The sequence below is a fragment of the Oryctolagus cuniculus genome, chromosome 12 (genome assembly GCF_964237555.1).
Source record: "Oryctolagus cuniculus chromosome 12, mOryCun1.1, whole genome shotgun sequence".
Taxonomy (NCBI): domain Eukaryota; kingdom Metazoa; phylum Chordata; class Mammalia; order Lagomorpha; family Leporidae; genus Oryctolagus; species Oryctolagus cuniculus.
Genome location: NC_091443.1, coordinates 71218803 through 71236144, shown reverse-complemented (window position 1 = coordinate 71236144; position 17342 = coordinate 71218803). Strand labels below are relative to the sequence as shown.

Below are 17342 nucleotides of genomic sequence, written 5' to 3'. Positions count from 1 at the left end.
GGGGGAAGTCAGTTTCAGCAAATGAAGAAAAGGATGTACTGGGGCATGCATTTGGTCTAGCAGTTAGGGTGTTGGTTAAGATGCCTACATCCCACATTGGAGTGCCTGGGTCTGAATCCTAGCTCTGCCCAGGATTCCAACTTTCTGCTAGTGCACACCTGGGGAGACATCAGGTGATGGCTCAGGTAGTTGGGTTCCTGCCACCCGTGTGGGGGATCTGGATTGTGGGTATTGGCTCACCAAAGCAAATAGTTAAATTCATGGTTGATCCTGGGCCTTCCAGCTGAAAACTGAGTCACAAAATATGCTTTCTATTTTATATCCTCATTTATAACTAGACTCATAGACTCAGAATATTATAAAAATGCAAAGAGTGTTGTCATTATTTTAGAGTTAGCTGTGTTTTAAAAGACTGGGAACATTAGGCAAACCAATATGACAAATAAGTGAGCCATAATTCCTACTGTTTTTACTTACTTAAAGCTAGTCTTGTTCCAAAGAGAAATAAAGGCAGTCTACTATTATGTAAATGTAAAATGAAAAATAAGGATAAGGCAGATGGCAAATGAGTGAGAAAGAGAAAGGAACAAGGATTATCTATAAAAATCCAACCCAGGGAATCGCTACACACTTTCCAGAGATGAGCAATAACTTTGGCTACACGCTTTGTTAGCAGTTCATATGAAAAGAGAGACGTGGTCAAATAGGTCAAATAGAAAATTCTCAAAAACCTAGAGCAAACTCAACACCAAAGAAAAGTGCAACTTTTCTCATTATTGAAACCAGAGAGAAATTTCTTCTTGTATTCCTATAAAGGGAAAAAACTATGTAGTACAATTTATTTTTAAAGATTTGAATAGCATAATTTGAGTAAATGAAGACTTGGGCTTACTGTTCTTAGGCCATATGGTATATGATTCGTGTTGTATATGAGAGTACTTCAAAAAGTTTGTGGGAAGTGAAATTGAAAGATAAGTTTGGGGCTGGTATTGTGGGCAGCAGGTGTGCTTCTGCATCCCATATAGGTGCACAATTGTCGCTCCCCCTCTTCGCGGAGGAACGACACAGGACCCTGCGCTGTTCTTTTGTCTGCTCGGCCCTCCCCGGGTTTGCTGCTGGTTCTTCCCGGGTTGGCTACCGACCCTTCCACCTCCATGGAAGGGCGGTTCCCCCTGCCACTTTCCCCACTTCCACGGGGAGCGGCACACCGCCGGCCGGCTCTCTCGGGGGCTGCTCAGGTGTTCCTTCAGATAGATGTTCCTGGTGCACGTTGTCTCTCTCCTCCTTTATAGTCCTCTTCCACCAATCCCAACTCTGCTACCCACACGCTGAGTACTCTGCTCTCCTGCAATCAGGAGCAGGTCCTGCTGTTTATTGGTTGAACTGGAGGCAGCTGTGTAGAAGCTGTTTCCTCCTCTCCCAGCGCCATATTGTGGGAGAGCAGATGCATAGAATAAGTCTTAATTCCAGTAACTTAGTCTAGTCCGAGTTGTTCCCCACACACATTGAGTCCCATCTGCTCCTCTTCTGTCCAGCTCCATTCTTAAGCACCTGGGAAAGCAGCATAGGATAGCCCACGTGCTTGGGCCACCACACCCATATGGGAGACCTGAAAGAAGATCCTGGCTCCTGGTTTCAGATGGGGCCAACCCTGGCCATTGCAGCCATTTGAGAACCCAACCAGTGAATAGAAGATCTCTGTCTCTCTCCCCCTCTCTGTAACTCTGTAACTCTGACTTTCAAGTAAATAAAAATCGATCTTAAAAAAAGAAAGATAATTTTATTTTGGTGCAAAAGAAAAGTTTTAAAGTGATCTTCAGAAATTCATGGAAAAAACGTATAGAAAATGTATTGTGAAAAACTTACAGGCTTCAAACTCTTTGTACCAAAATAAACTTATCTTTTAATACCATTTGTCCACTCACTTACTAATACTATGATTTAGGTTAAAGAAAATTATACAAAGAATTGATTAGGGTAGTCCATAGAGCCTAGCCAGTCTCCACAGATGTATATAAAATATTAAATTATTTTCGACACTACTTGCAAAACATGTCACTGAAGTTTTTTTTTTAGTAGAAGTTATCATTCCATTCATTTTTCACCCCAGAAATAATGTAACAAGCACCATTTAGAATTATGATTTACCTTTACTTTGCAAAACATTTCTAGGCTAGGGATTGGCAAATTATAACCCATGGGTAAAATCCAGCCCATGACTGTCTTTGAATGTCCACAAGCTAAGAATAATTTTTACATTTTAAATGAGTGGAAGAAGTCAGAAGAATACTATTTCATGACATGAAATTTAAATGAACTTCAACTTTTAGTGCTTATAAATAAAATTTTGCTAGAACACAAACACATTAATTTATTTACATATTTTCCATGGCTGCTTTCATGACAAAGTTGAATGGTTTTGACACAGCCTGCAGCCTATGAAGCCTAAAATATTTACTCTCTGGACCTTTAAGTATGTTGCTGGGGAAGGCATTTGGCTTGGGGGTTAAGACGCTGGTTAAGATCCTGACCATACACCACATCACAATGCCTGGGTTCAATGTCCATCTCTAATATCTGCTTTTAGCTTTCTATAAATACAAACCCTGGGAGGCAGCAGTGATGGCTCAAGGAATTCCTTCCACCCATATGGGGGTCCTGGGTTGGGTTACTAGCTCTCACCTTTGGCCCTGGTCATTATGAGCATTTGGGAAGTAAAACAGATGACGTCTCTCTCCTTTCTCCACCCCTCAACTCCCGACCCAAATAAGTAAAATTTAATTTTTAAAAAAGGGGGTGGGGCAGCCTTGTGTAGCTGGTAAAGCCACCACCTGCAACATCAGCATCCCATATGGGCGTAGGTTCATGTCCCAGCAGCTCCACTTCCAGTCTACCTTCCTGCTAATGTGCCTGGGAAAATGGCAAAGGATGGCGCAAGTACTTGGGCTCCTGCTACCATGTAGGAGACCCAGAAGAAGCTCCTGGCTTTGGATGGGCCTAGCTCCAGCCATTGCAGCTATTTGGGGAGTGAACCAATGGATAGAAGATCTCTCTCACTTTCTCTGCTTCTCTCACTTTCTCTCTGTAACTCTGCCTTTCAAATAAATAAACAAATCATTTAAAAAAAAGTTTGCTGGCCAGCGCCTTGGCTCACTTGGCAATTCCTCCGCCTGCGGCACCAGCACCCCGGGTTCTAGTCCCGGTCGGGGCGCCAGATTCTGTCCTGGTTGCCTCTCTTCCAGGTCAGCTCTCTGCTGTGGCCCAGGGAGGCAGTGGAGGATGGCCCAAGTGCTTGGGCCCTGCACCCGCATGGGAGACCAGGAGGAAGCACCTGGCTCCTGGCTTCGGATCAGCACAGCATGCCGGCTGTAGCGGCCATTTGGGGAGTGAACCAATGGAAGAAAGACCTTTCTCTCTGTCTCTCTCACTGTCTAACTCTGCCTGTCAAAAAAAAAAAAAAGTTTGCTAACCATTGATTTGAATAATGTTATCCAAAACTTAAAAAAAATTCTCTATATATTTTCATTTTATTGAAAGGCAGGTAGACAAAGAGAGACACAGAGAGAGATCTTCCATCCACTTGTTTGATCCCCAAATGCCTACAAAAGCCAGGGTTGGGCCAGGATGAAGCCAGGCATGCAGAATTCCATCTGGGTCTCCCACATGGATGGCAGAGACCCAAGAACTTGAGCTATCACCTCCTCCCATCCAGGGTATATACATTGGCAGGAAGCTGGATCAGAACCAGAGTAGGGGGAACTTGAACCAGGCACTTCATTATGGGATATGGCTGTCCCAAGTGGCAACTTAACCAAGTGTGCCAAATGCCTACCCTGGTATTCAAAACTTTTGATCGTGCATACATATCAGTAAGAAATCTTAGAATGTGTGTTTAAAATCTTGGCATATGTGTAAAAGTATATACATATGTATGTGTGTGTGTGTTTTAAATTATATACAGAATTGCAGTTATTATTTTTGTGAACTGTTCTAATATAAAATATGCACAACATTAATTTTTAAGAGACTGAGTTTTCCAAAGATAGATGGATGTCTTGGTACTTTCTTTTTTATCTTAATGGATCACTGCACATTCCCCAGGAGACCTCTGATACAGACTAACATTCACTTTCAGAAATGAGTGTCTGAGTTTGAAGAATCTATTACGATTAATATAAAATGCAGTATTTCTTCTTCATGTTGAAGAAGTGTAGTGTCGTAGCCAAGTCCAGTCTTGGCTTTTCATTAGCTGTGAAATCTGCACATATTTTAGGAGTTCCTGCAATTTCTCTAGATGACCAATGTCAGCTGGTGTGACACTTGCTGGAAGTGGGCACTTAGAGATTAAGGAAGAAAAGCTGAAGAAGAGCATGCTCCATTTTGATGAAAATCTTTCCAGAAACCATTTACTAAATTTCTCTGAGCAAAACCAATAAGGCAGTGGACTCAAGATAGGCTTAGAATGATGCCACGTCAGTTACAGTCATCATCTGCATTTATAGAATCTCAGAATAAGAAGGGACTACAGATGGTATTTAGTTCATCCACTATTTTATTTTATTTTTTTACTTTTTTGACAGGCAGAGTTAGACAGTGACAGAGACAGAGAGAAAGGTCTTCTTTCCATTGGTTCACTCTCCAAATGGCTGCTATGGCCGGCGCGCTGCACCGATCTGAAGACAGGAACCAGGTGCTTCCTCCTGGTCTCCCATGCAGCTGCAGGGCCCAAGCACTTGGGCCATCCTCCACTGCCTTCCCGGGCCACAGCAGAGAGCTGGACTGGAAGAGGAGCAACCGGGACAGAACCGGCGCCCCAACTGGGACTAGAACTCGGAGTGCCGGCACTGCAGGCAGAGGATTAGCCTAGTTAGCCACAGCGCCGGCCTATTTTATTTTATTTTTTAAAAGATTTCATCTATTTATTTAAGAGGCAGAGATTCAGAGAAAGGGAGAGACAGAGAGAAAAGTCTTCCATCTGCTGGTTCACTCCCCAGATGGCCACAACAGCCAGGGCTTGGCCAGGCCAAAGCCAGGAGTTTCTTCCAGGTTTCCCACATGGGTACAGGGGCCCAAGCACTTGGACCATCTTCCAGTGGTTTCCCAGGCAATAAGTAGAGAACTGGATTGGAAGAGGAGCAGCACTACAGGGGGAGGCTTAGCCAATTGCTGCCTAGTTCAACCATTATTATCAAGTTGGATAAATTCAATTGAGGGAAAGGTGGGTGTGTGTGGGAGAGAGAGAGAGAGAGAGAGAGAGAGAGAGAGAGAGAGAAACCGTATCAAATGAATACAACTCCTAAAATTGAAGTAATGATGATGATTAGTTGGTTGGCCTTAGTCATTAATAGATCTAATGTCAAGAGCTTGGCTAGATTTGCTATGGTCTCCCTGCTCTACTGAGAAAATGGCTTTTGTAAGCATTCCTTAAACTCTTCTCTCTCTCAGCACAGAGTGGAGAAAGGCATTCTTGCCAGTCCCTATGTCCAGAATTGAACATCGTCTGTATTGAAACCCAAACTCTTACCCACAAGCTCATAAAAATGAGTGGCAAGAGACGTGGAGACCTCTGCTTCTCCCTCATTATCCCGTCAACATCAGATAATTTTCCCTTCAGTGTTTGTCTTATGGACAAGGTTACATCTACAGGAATTTTCAGATTTACTTTGTATTTTAAATTCTTCAAGATACAAATACCTTTCAAGAATGTTTGGAAAGCGGTTTCTTTCGGTCAATGATTATCCTTTACTGACCCCTTTGCCTCCTCCCACCTTTGTTTAATCATTGCAGATGAATTTGCTACCCTCTGCGGAAGTCAAAGGCCGGGCTTTGTCATTGACATTTACACTGGCTTACCCGTTGGTGAGTTCTGAGCAGCAAACATATGAGCTTTGTTGGAACTTTCTGCTTTTGCCTTTGTGTTAGGAAAGAAAGTCCGCGCCATTATTTTCTCAGCTTGTTATTTTTTTCTTAGAAGGAAAAGTTGTTAAACAATGCCTTTAGCTCTGTTGAAACAATGATTCTTGGTTTGAAAGAAACTTTGCAAACACCCTACGTGGCTCCACCTCATTGGCAGCAGCAGTTGTTGCTTATGATGAAGGGGGCTGGAAAGCTTCCCACAAAATTACAATCAAGTTTAGTTAAAGCAACCCTAGGCATCAACAAAGAGAAAGATTCTGGGAGGAAGGCCAGTTGACGTTTCATTCGTCTGTAATTCCCAATCCTTCTGACTAAGACAAATTCAATATGACTTTTCATACCAAACCTTCCGTGTAGGTTGTGCACATAAAACCCTTCTTGTGGATCAATTTTTATCTCACATGGACCCTACTCAGGTCATCTGCTTGACAAATTTCAGATGTGAAAGAAAAGTCTTTTCCACCTGAGGCTCTGTCTGGTAATGAGAAGAGAGAACATGACCGCAGTGGAGATGCTTGTGTGAGCTTCAGAAGTATTGCACAGTGTTCAGCCAATGCAGGCCATGCCCTTGCGGTTTCAAACCAAATAATATAAAAGTGGATGGAAAGCTATTGCATTCGCAGTTTTTCTCTCATGTGATTTATATGCATCCTTAGATGCCCTCTTATGTCTGAGCAGTTGTGTCTGGTAGCAGACACCACCATTGCTCTGTTCCACCTTATTCCTGAGAAGTAAACTGAAATCCACATCAGTCTTTCCAGTGACCTTGTTTAAGAAAACAAGGGTCTGGTCCAGCAATCAGCCTGGCTCCCTCAGCGCCAAATCCATATGGCTCCACAGTCTAGTCAATGTCCAAAGAAACTTCATGGTTTGGAAGGAAAAGCTGCTAAATGACATTGGCATGAAACACCTGGCCCCAGCTGCTTTGTTTTTCCCCTTCCCAAAAACAGATCTTTTAATCTCCTGGGAATCTGTGATCAGAAGATAAGTAGTCTCTAATAATGATGGTTCCCCATGACTGGAGCAGGCGTGTGCCCAGCAAGGCCTGCCTCGCGAGGTTGGCAGTAAGCAAAGACTTGAAAATGGCATCAGCGTAGTCCACTCATTGAGCTCAAAAGGCCTCAAACATCATCGAATCCAAATGCCTTGCCTCACATTTGAGGAGACAGAGGCCCACACAGGGAAAGGGACTCACCCAAGGCCACCTAGCTAATTGATAACAGAACTGGGACCGGAACCCACTCCTGACTCAAGCTTACTTTGCCTCTAGCCCTTGGAAACTGGAAAGTTGATATTCAGCAATATACTTATTGTTACCAAATCCCACCATGACAAAATATTTAGATAACTGAGAAACTTTGTTTTGTTTAAGATTTATGCTGTCCTTCTGAAAGGTCTGAAGATTGTTGGCATATAGAGTTCATTCATATGGGGTTTAAATGATAGCATGTTTATTAATCTTGTCTTAAAATATAAACTTTTCAAAGTTGAAACTCAAAGAAAATCCAGAGGGAATAAGAAAACAAAGTTTTATTTATCCATATATATATGGATATATATGGGTATATATATGTATATGTGTATGTGTATATATATATATAGTTTGCTATTTTATGCCTGCCTATGGCTAGAAACCTGATTTGGCCTATTATTATTAAACTTGGTAATAACACATTACTTACATGTAAAACAAGTGGATGTGACTATAATATTTCATATTTTAACCCACACTCAAAAGAATGGGCTCTGAATTGTGTTTTTGTTTTCTGGTGATCCACAGTTGAGAGGTTATTTCACATGGCTTTTTAACAACATGAATGACAAATATGTCAAAAGATCTAAAAACATAACTGCTTGTATTCAAAATAGCAAGTACCCTTTAGGATTCTGAACTTTTTTTTCCATTAAATAGATCAATTTGTTTTCAGACAAAATCAAGTCCTTTAGAAAGGAGTCTAAAATAAACCCATGACCTGACAAATTTCTCCTTTAGAGCAGATGGGTTTTAGAGTGAGAGTCTTCTGAAATTGCAGCAGTGTTTGTAGACTTCCCTTGAATCTGTGAACATCCTCTTACAGCTCCTGAGAACAAGGTAACTCCCAGAGGCTCCAGACTGTAACAGATAAACAAAGTAGCGCAACCACAGCAGCAGAGACCTGGTGAACTGGAAAGACTTGTGATTGTAGTATCTTCCCCCACTGTCAGGAGGCTAGGAAAGGACCCCTCCAGAATGACAATTCTGTGACGATTGTGTGATGCAGATAAATAAAAGGAAGGTGGGGTTTCCTGTTGGCAGACTCCTGGTGTCTAATCCTGACCCTGCTTCTTCTGGGCTGTGTGGTCTTTGGCAGGTTGCATCCTTGGTCCCCACTGCATCCTCTGCATAGTGAGGATAATCGTGTCACCCTGAGACCATGTCCTGGGGTGGCTGTGATGACTCAGTGAGTAAAGGCAGGCTGGATGCTTGAGCACCAGGCATGCAGCAAGATACTGTAATCACTATCACTATTGCTGTTATTGCTATTATTACTACTACTACTACTACTGTTGTCCTGGAGAAATTTAAGTGGCCTGGAGTTCAGAGCATGTAAGACAGTGATGAATCCAAGCCTGGCAGATGAGGGGGTGATGCATGCCCACTAATCCCCCTCCATAGCTGGCTGGCTCTACTTACAATGACCCACTTCCACACAATTTGAATTGAGTTCTTGGAGTCTGTCACGTAGAATACTAAGGACTAGTAGCACAGGTGCAGCAGCCAGGCCCAGCCTCAGGAAGTACACAGTCTACCACACTAGTCCCTGTCCAGTGCTGGCACCATGCTGGCTTCCATTCCCCCACCTGACTCACCTCCTCTCTAAAGCCAGATAAAGGAGGAGGGGAGTACAAGTGGAATCTTTACTCTTGGCAATCACTGATTCTCCTCATTTAGGATGCCCACAGCACCCAGTGAGTACAAAGAAGGCTCCTACCTGGACAAAGCGGATGTTCTGAAACAAACCCAAAAGATAGGTACCAAATCCACATAGACACACCAGTGTCTGGAAAGTGATTTAGGTAGTTCAGCTTGCTATTCATAGGTGCCCTCTACTCCCTTCACTGCCTCCCCAACACACATACATTCAGTCCTGTCGCATGTGGGCAGAGATCATGTGCTGTAGTGTCACTCATGGGTGGCTGCTCTGTTTCTAGATATTGATGAATGCCGGGAGATCCCTGGGGTTTGTGAAAATGGAGTATGTATCAACATGGTTGGCAGCTTCAGATGTGAATGTCCAGTGGGATTCTTCTATAATGACAAGTTGTTGGTTTGTGAAGGTAAGTGGTTCTGTGACTCTGTCATATCCACAAATGAGCCAACTGATGAGATACTTTAACCACACACAGAAAACTTCACAGCACTGACATTTCAGAAATGCATCAAGCTATAGAAATGGTGAAGGGCATGGTATGAAGCAACATGAAATTCCATGCCAAAAGAATTCATTAATTCCCCATGGAAAAACCAGGACGTGCGTCCTGCAGCCCTCTTTGCCCTGCACACAATGTATCAGATTTCCCGGATGATATGAAAAAGCTTTCAATTCCCGGGTGTGTCACATGGAGTGTGTTTTTGTTTTGTTTTGTTCTGTTCTGTTTTTTTGACAGGCAGAGTTAGTGAGAGACAGAGAGAAAGGTCTTCCTTCCATTGGTTCACCCCCAGTATGGCCGCTATGGCCAGCGCACTGCCCCGATCCAAAGCCAGGACCCAGGTGCTTCTCCTGGTCTCCCATGGGGTACAGGGTCCAAGGACTTGGGCCATCCTCCACCACCTTCCCAGGCCACAGCAGAGAGCTGGCCTGGAAGAGGAGCAACCGGGACAGAATCCGGCACCCCAACCGGGACTAGAACCCGGGGTGCCGGTGCCGCAGGTGGAGGATTAGCCTAGTGAGCCGCTTTTGTTCACACTGCCTGAAAATGAGCGAGTGGACAGTCAACATTAGCTGAGTCTCAAAATCAGTGTTCTTTTCCAAACTGAGACTTTGCTACTCCCAAGTGAAAACAAGGTTAATGCAAATATTCCAAACACATGAAAAAATTCCAAATGGCTAGAACAGCAAATTTGATTTTATAGGAAGAATGTTGGCATGCATGGAAATGATATTTTTTTTTCATTTTTAAATTACCTCCTGTTGCAATGTATGTGCGCACATGTACACGCACACACACACACACACACACACAGTGATTCTGAGCATTCCTTATAGCACTTCATATTTTTCCCCTACATCTGGGGAAGATAGTCTTCTTTTACATTTTTATAAAAGGGACATTACTGGTTATGAAATATACAATGTTCCCTAGGACAGCTGGAATAATTTTTATTAGTACTTATATTTAGGGCCTCTAGTAGAGTTTTTGTTCATATCAGAAAAAAATTCGAGCATCTATTTTAATGCTTTTAATTTTTAATACTGAAAAACCCCCTTTTTAAAATGGGGGACAACATAAACCACAAGTAAAGTTACAGCCCTAACTGCCTACTTGTTATGTTCTCCTCTCCTGGCTTTCAGTTACTATTTCCAAGTTGGCACCAGTCCCTTCCCCTGCCTGCTGTGTGGGTTAGTGGGAATGGAGTGAGAGCCATTCGGAACCTCCCCAAGATGGTAGTCAATATAGGCCTTGGCCTCAGTTCCCAGGCTCTGGGAAATCATCAAGGATCAGGTGCCTTGGATAGAGGCATGGATGTGGGAGAGGAGAGGGGAACCCATGGTAGCATGCTAAAGGTGGCTGCCTTTCTCATAGCCATGCTCTTCTTCCTCCCACACATGCCTCGGGATTCCTGACACCTTCTTGTGGCATTTCCCCTCTTTCATCCAGAGGTCCTGGGCCGGATCCCATGACCACACACCACCATGACCACCAAGTCAACCTGTATTCTGCTATATCTAAGAGACTGAAGAGACTTGGATGTACCAATGCCAGGCACTTGGCTGGCAAGGTAGCATCCAGTGGCTATGGAGATAACTAAGGGCTGCTGTTTTTGGTTTCACAGAATATCCTTCCTGAAACAGCATCTCATCCAGGTGCAGCTGCCTCCTAGCACTCACTCTCTTAGTTCTTAGAATCAGAAAATGAAGGCTGACTTAATACTGATTTAATTCATGCCTGAACAGGGCTGAAACTGGAATGGATTCCAAAAGTGATTAATGGAACTTGCTTCTGTTCTCCCCAAGTATGCACATGATCAGAAGTTAGGCTACTGCATCATGGAAATGCTTGTCTGTGACAGTTTGGCTTCTCTAATGGCACAAACAGTATTTCAATATACCCTTGCTTAAGAACAGTCAGACCTAGTGAGTGAGATGGTGCTGGTCTCAAGGCAACCAAAGCAGCCACACTTCTACTCTTGTGTCTGTTGCAGACAGGCATGGTCTACCCACCTGGTCAGAAACTCACACCGAGGATGATCCTAAGGTTTTCCTGTCACAGTGACATGTGCCTAAAAGGCATCTGTTGGTGCATTTTGCCACTTCCTTGTGGGAACTTATTTAGCAGAGCTAACCTCTGTGTGCAAACTTAGAACTGGCACTGAGAAAATACTGTCACCTATGTTATAGACTATTCATGAGAGGAGAATGTGTCTTCTTCCCCGTAGGGTAGCCTGGACTGTGCAGTCATTTTTGTGATGCCATAAACTTGAACTAGATTATGTATCTGGTTTTTAAAATGCAGACAAGTGGCCAGCACCGTGGCTCAATAGGCTAATCCTCCGCCTTGCGGCGCCAGCACACCAGGTTCTAGTCCGGTTGGGGCACCAGATTCTGTCCCGGTTGCCCCTCTTCCAGACCAGCTCTCTGCTATGGCCCGGGAGTGCAGTGGAGGATGTCCCAAGTCCTTGGGCCCTGCACCCCCAAGGGAGACCAGGGGAAGCACCTGGCTCCTGGCTTCAGATCAGCATGATGCGCCGGCCACAGCGCGCCGGCCACAGCAGCCATTGGAGGGTGAACCAACGGCAAAAGGAAGACCTTTCTCTCTGTCTCTGTCTCTCTCTCTCACTGTCCACTCTGCCTGTAAAAAAAAAAAAAAAAAAAAAAAAAAAAGTAGACAAGAGACAAGCAACCCCTTGAACAAAGCCAAAGCCATGGCACACACAATATCCATTTTATTCTTTTCTTTGATAATGAGTGTTAGGTTGTTTTTAGTAGTACAACTTTCCATGTTAGTTTTCCTAGACTTGACTGCCTTATGTTTATAATTTGAGCAGGCAATTCTGCAGCCCTGCAGCTCAAAGTTCTCTCTACAGACAGGAGCACCCACACCACCTGGACGCTTGATAGAAATGCAGAGTCTCGGGCCATTTCACGAAGGACACGCTGAGTCAAAATCTGCCTTTTAACAAGATTCTGAGGGATTCCTATGGGCAGTAGGGTTAGGATGCTCTGAGCTGCAGACCTCACAATTTTCCAGACAAAAGCAGCCTTATTGAGTCATAAAATGCTGGGGCTTTGAGTCCACACAGGACTTCATACAGTATTAGTCTGTATCCATAGCATGTGCTGGTCCTAGCAGTCAGGTTGCATAAGATTTTTTCAAAACATGATCATCATGTGAGGGCCCATATGTGTTCATATTCAAGTACTTGCACCCATAGATAATTTTCATTGAAGTGAAAATTGTAAATAATGGATTTTTAGTCTTACATTCCCTTTTAAAAAAAAATTCTTATTTTCTAGCAGTTTTGGGTTCACAGAAAAATTGAGAGAAAGGTACAGTTATTTCCCATATACCTCCTGTCCTACAAATCCATAGGTTCTCCTACTGCCAACCTCCCCCACCAGAATAGTACAGTTGTTACCACTGATGAGCCCACACAGACACATCATCTCCACTTGGTCTCCTAGTTGACTACAGGGCTCACCCTTGGACTTGTACATTCTGTGGAGTTGGACAAATATATGATGACAATTATCCACTATTATAGCATTATCCAGAGCAGTTTCATTCCCCTACAAGTCCTCTGTGTGTTACTTATGCCTCCCTACCTTCAACTCCTCTCAAAACTGTTTTTTTTCTATTTTTGTAGTTTTGCCTCTTTCAGAATGTATGCATTTAGGATCATACAGTACATAACCTTTTCAGATTGGCTTCTTTGCTTAATATGTATTTAAGTTTCCTCTATGCCTTTTCATGACTTGATAGCACATTTCTTTTTAGCTTTAGAGGTTTCATGGTTTATTTATCCATTTACCAATTAAAGGACATCCTGGGTGCTTCCAAGTTGTGGCAATTATGAATATAGCTGGGGTAAATATCTCTGTTGTCTTTTCAATAGATCCAATCAAAGTAAGAAAATATAAATCTGTTTTTGCATGAGAGGCTTTGTCAACTCAATACCAGATTCTGTTCTGGACTCTGTTCTCCTTCTAACTAAATTAAATTCTTCCCTGCTTGTAGATATCGATGAGTGTCAGAATGGCCCAGTTTGCCAGCGTAATGCAGAATGCATCAACACTGCAGGCAGCTACCGCTGTGACTGTAAGCCTGGCTACCGCTTCACCTCCACGGGACAGTGCAACGGTATGTAGTGCCCTGCTGGTTGAGCACTCATGTCCACCCAGGGGTTCATCTCTGCAGAGCTGCAGATACCTGGATTTCTTTTGAAGAACACATGAGTTAGGATTCAGGTTGATGAACTCAGTGACATTGGAAAAAAGAAAACTGTTAAAATGTCTAAACACTTAGCTTTTTCCCCTTTTATAATTGAGATATTTGCAAAGGCTTCAAGGAGTCATTTATAGAAATAGATTTCATGTTTACCTTTCTGCTGCCTCGTCGGCAAATACCTACACATATACGCACATGCATAAGTATATGTACATACCCGCATTACCTTATCCAGTATTCAGGACCAAATAACTTTTTTTTCTTTTGTCTTCCATGTAGTTCCCCTTAGGCAATGATATTTCTTGGTCACACATCCCAAATCTAGACAATGAACCTATTCTGAGCTGGGCCACATTTACCTGCATACACTGGACAAACAAAACCAATAGCATCACTTTCCTTCCCAAACACCTGATAAATAAAGATCACTCATTGAAGGTAGCAGACATTAGCAACCTCTGATTAGCAACCTCTAACCTCGGTGAGAAACTGACTCCCATAGAAGTTATATTTTGTTGTTGTTGCTCACTTTTGTCAGGAATGTAGTAGAAACAAGAAGATTGGATGTATTCTCAACCCAAATTAATGGTAAGGTTATTCAGTTTCTGATGAGACCTTATACCCAGTGTTATGAAAATTAAAGCACTCTTCTTAGAAGCAAAATAATCCCTCAGAATGATTTTCTTATAATTTTTAAGTAATTAAAATCATTGTGTAGTTAGCAAAGAAATCAGGAAGAATGTGTTATTCTGCGTATGCTTCATTTCATAGTGAGTTTCCTGGATACTTTATGCATTTGTGAATGAAGCAACTCAGGGGAATATGGTCAGACTTTCCTTGGATTTCCTTGCCTGCCAGTGATTAAGTGGTAGGAAGTGCACTGCTCTCTGTAGGGTATTTTGCATTGTTTTATGAGACCTTGGTGGGAAGAGGGCGTAATAGCAGAACAAAAAAATCACTTTGAGAATCAAGACTTGTTTTGTTGGCTTTAAAGGAACATGTGCAAATATTTAGCATTTTGTCAGCAAAGCTGTTGTTACCCACGTATTAAAAATAGAGGACAGGAAAAGTAGGGACGTCTCTGATATGAACCACAATATGCTAGTGAAACTTGGCATCAACACCACTTCCCTGCATTTTACTCTTAATTTATATTTCTTTGGACCTGGGTGAAATAATACCAGTCAAGATACAGAATGACTGATATGTACTATCATAAAGCACTTGTCATTTCATACCATTTCACACTCAGGGAAGAAAGAGGGACAGAGCTATTTTATAGATCAAGACAAGATACCCAATCCATAGCCTGAGGAAGCTCAGCCTTATTTTCTTGTAGAATACTAACATACACAAAAAGCGCCCAGTGTTAGCAGAGTAAGTGTTGTGGGTGAGTGTTGTTTGTAGCCAAAAGCTCAACTTCCCTCATTCATTGACATCTTCAAAAGAAAGGGAATGTGCTTGAGTTTTGCAGCATTTCAACCTCTAGGGTTGAAGATTTCATTCTAGGATGTCTTCATTCACATTTACTTTAGAGGAAGTTTGTGATGCCTTTAAATGCTATTCCATACTTAGAAGTTTGCAGGCATGTTGTGAAGTACTCGTCTTTGCCTGTGTTTAAAAAGAGAAGAACAAAAACTCCCTCTTACTCATAAGACTTTTATTTGAATTACTAAATGCATCATTTCATAGTCCACACAATAGCTGACCATAGCAGCCATATTGTAATGAGAGATCTGAGAAAAGATTTAGCTACCTAAGTTCTGGGATGCTAATCTGACCTCGGGAGCTGCATGGTTACAGCAGAAGCACTCCCTTCTGAGATATCCTTGCCCAGCTAAAGACAAGAGGCATTTTCCTCCCAGCCACTGCCTCCTAGTTCCTCCCCCACACCACTCTTGTGCACTGTTGGCGGGGGGGGGGGGGGGGGGGGGCATGACAGCTTTTTTCCCTCAGTAGCCCATTCAACCCTCCTATCCCAACTTTTCATATGATCTCCTGGGAGTTTTAAATCTTGGTGCTTGTATAAACCCAGTTTTCTGGTGTTAAAACAAGATGAAAACTTCACAATCAAATTCTCTTGAGTTATAGCTTTCTATTCTACCAATAGAACCTCCATATTTCATTAAATTCTATCATGAAATAAGCAGTGGATGAGAGATGATTCTTAATTGAAGACCCCTTTAGTGCTCTCTATTTCCTTATGCTACCCTGACATAAGGTCGGTCTGGTCCCCCACACACTCCCAGGTCCAGCACTGCCGAGGGTGCCAGTGGCTTGGGATATCATGTTAGACCCTGACACCTGCCCTACTTCCTCAAGAACAACTCCTTTCATTGAGCTTGGGAGTGAAAATCAATTTCCTCTGCCTATCTTGGGGAAATTCTGGTCATTTCAAACCTATTTTCTCAAATAGGAAGCATGTTTTGTTAAGTAGCTCTTTTACACAGGGTAGCAGTAACTCCTGAACTGCTCCATCTCAAGTTCCCATCCAGTGATGTACTCCTCCTCACTTTTAAAAGTTTGGTGATTCCTCAGCCCCAGCAAGAGGTAGTGATATAAATGGCAGCTAGAACACATGGAACAGAGGATATACCTTTCCTCTGGGATGGGAAAGGTTATCTGTGCAGCAAAATGTATTCATTCCCAATTGCTGTTTCCTGGTGAACGCAGCATGCGAACAGCAAGTCTGGGTTTTCCTGTTAAGAGCAGGATGCTCTACAGCATTCGCTGCAAAGATGACAGAGTGTTTTCTTTTGTGAGAGTAGGAAAATCAGGACGATACAGTGCTCTTCAGATTACATTTACTCTGAACGCAGTTTTGAGAGCTTTAGAAAAATCAGAGACACAAATAAGCATGTAATTACATTGTTTGCTAATTCATGCATTAAATTCTGCCCCTTAGCTAATCAGATTTCAGGAAAGCAACAAAGATTCAGTGGATAACAAATATAAGTTAGAGCTTACAGGCTGGCAGAAGCAAGTTGGGAGGGTTTTCCCTCAAATAAATATGAATAGAGAACAAAAACATCATTAGGATTATCAGGTGCTGCTGGAGCCATGTTGGACATGAAGGCGTGGTTCAGATGGAGTAAAAGGTTATGGGACTAAGAAGAACAATGAGGTGGAACTTGAACGAGGGACAGCATGGGTTATCCATTGACAAAAACTTAACCTTAGCGATGTGATTTGTTTGACTTTGATGTAAATTAACAGGAGCCATAAAAGTGTCCATGACTTGGGGTAGCAAATCTTGACTAGACAAAACATCTCAATTAATTCTACAGATCATGACACCACTTAGGCAGCTAATCAGCCAGAAAATCCTCCTAACTAGATTTTCTCCCCTCGCTACTTCCCAGTTTTCTCATCTTTCAGAACATTTTGGTTCCTGTCACTGGTTTTCATTCTTTCATGCATTATTATACTCTGAATCTCCTTCATAAATGAGAGTCTTAACCACTTTTGAGGCAAAAGTAGGCATAATGCCAGTGTCCAGTTCACTAATTTAGTTTAGAGCTGGAGTTAATCCTAGAACAATACTTAGTCATTCAACTAGATTTTGTTTCCATTCAAATGCTCAAGGTGCTTTTTATTTACAGATCGCAACGAATGTCAAGAAATCCCCAATATATGCAGCCATGGGCAGTGCATTGACACTGTTGGGAGTTTTTATTGCCTTTGCCATACAGGTTTTAAAACAAACGCTGATCAAACCATGTGTTTGGGTAAGTTTGTGTTATTTCATTTTTCCCCTTCATCTCCTATTGGGTAATGCA

At 42.6% G+C, this 17342-nt stretch overlaps 1 protein-coding gene across 2 annotated transcripts in view; it reads left to right on the top strand.

Annotated features, from left to right (window-relative positions):
- Positions 1-17342, top strand: part of FBN1 (fibrillin 1) — a 259234-nt gene that overhangs the window by 203171 nt on the left and 38721 nt on the right. For both annotated transcript variants that reach the window (XM_051822402.2, XM_051822403.2), the window contains exons 43-46: positions 5788-5859; positions 9109-9234; positions 13354-13476; positions 17166-17291. In XM_051822402.2, coding sequence (XP_051678362.1) covers positions 5788-5859; positions 9109-9234; positions 13354-13476; positions 17166-17291 — 447 coding nt within the window. The remainder of the gene's footprint in view (positions 1-5787; positions 5860-9108; positions 9235-13353; positions 13477-17165; positions 17292-17342) is intronic.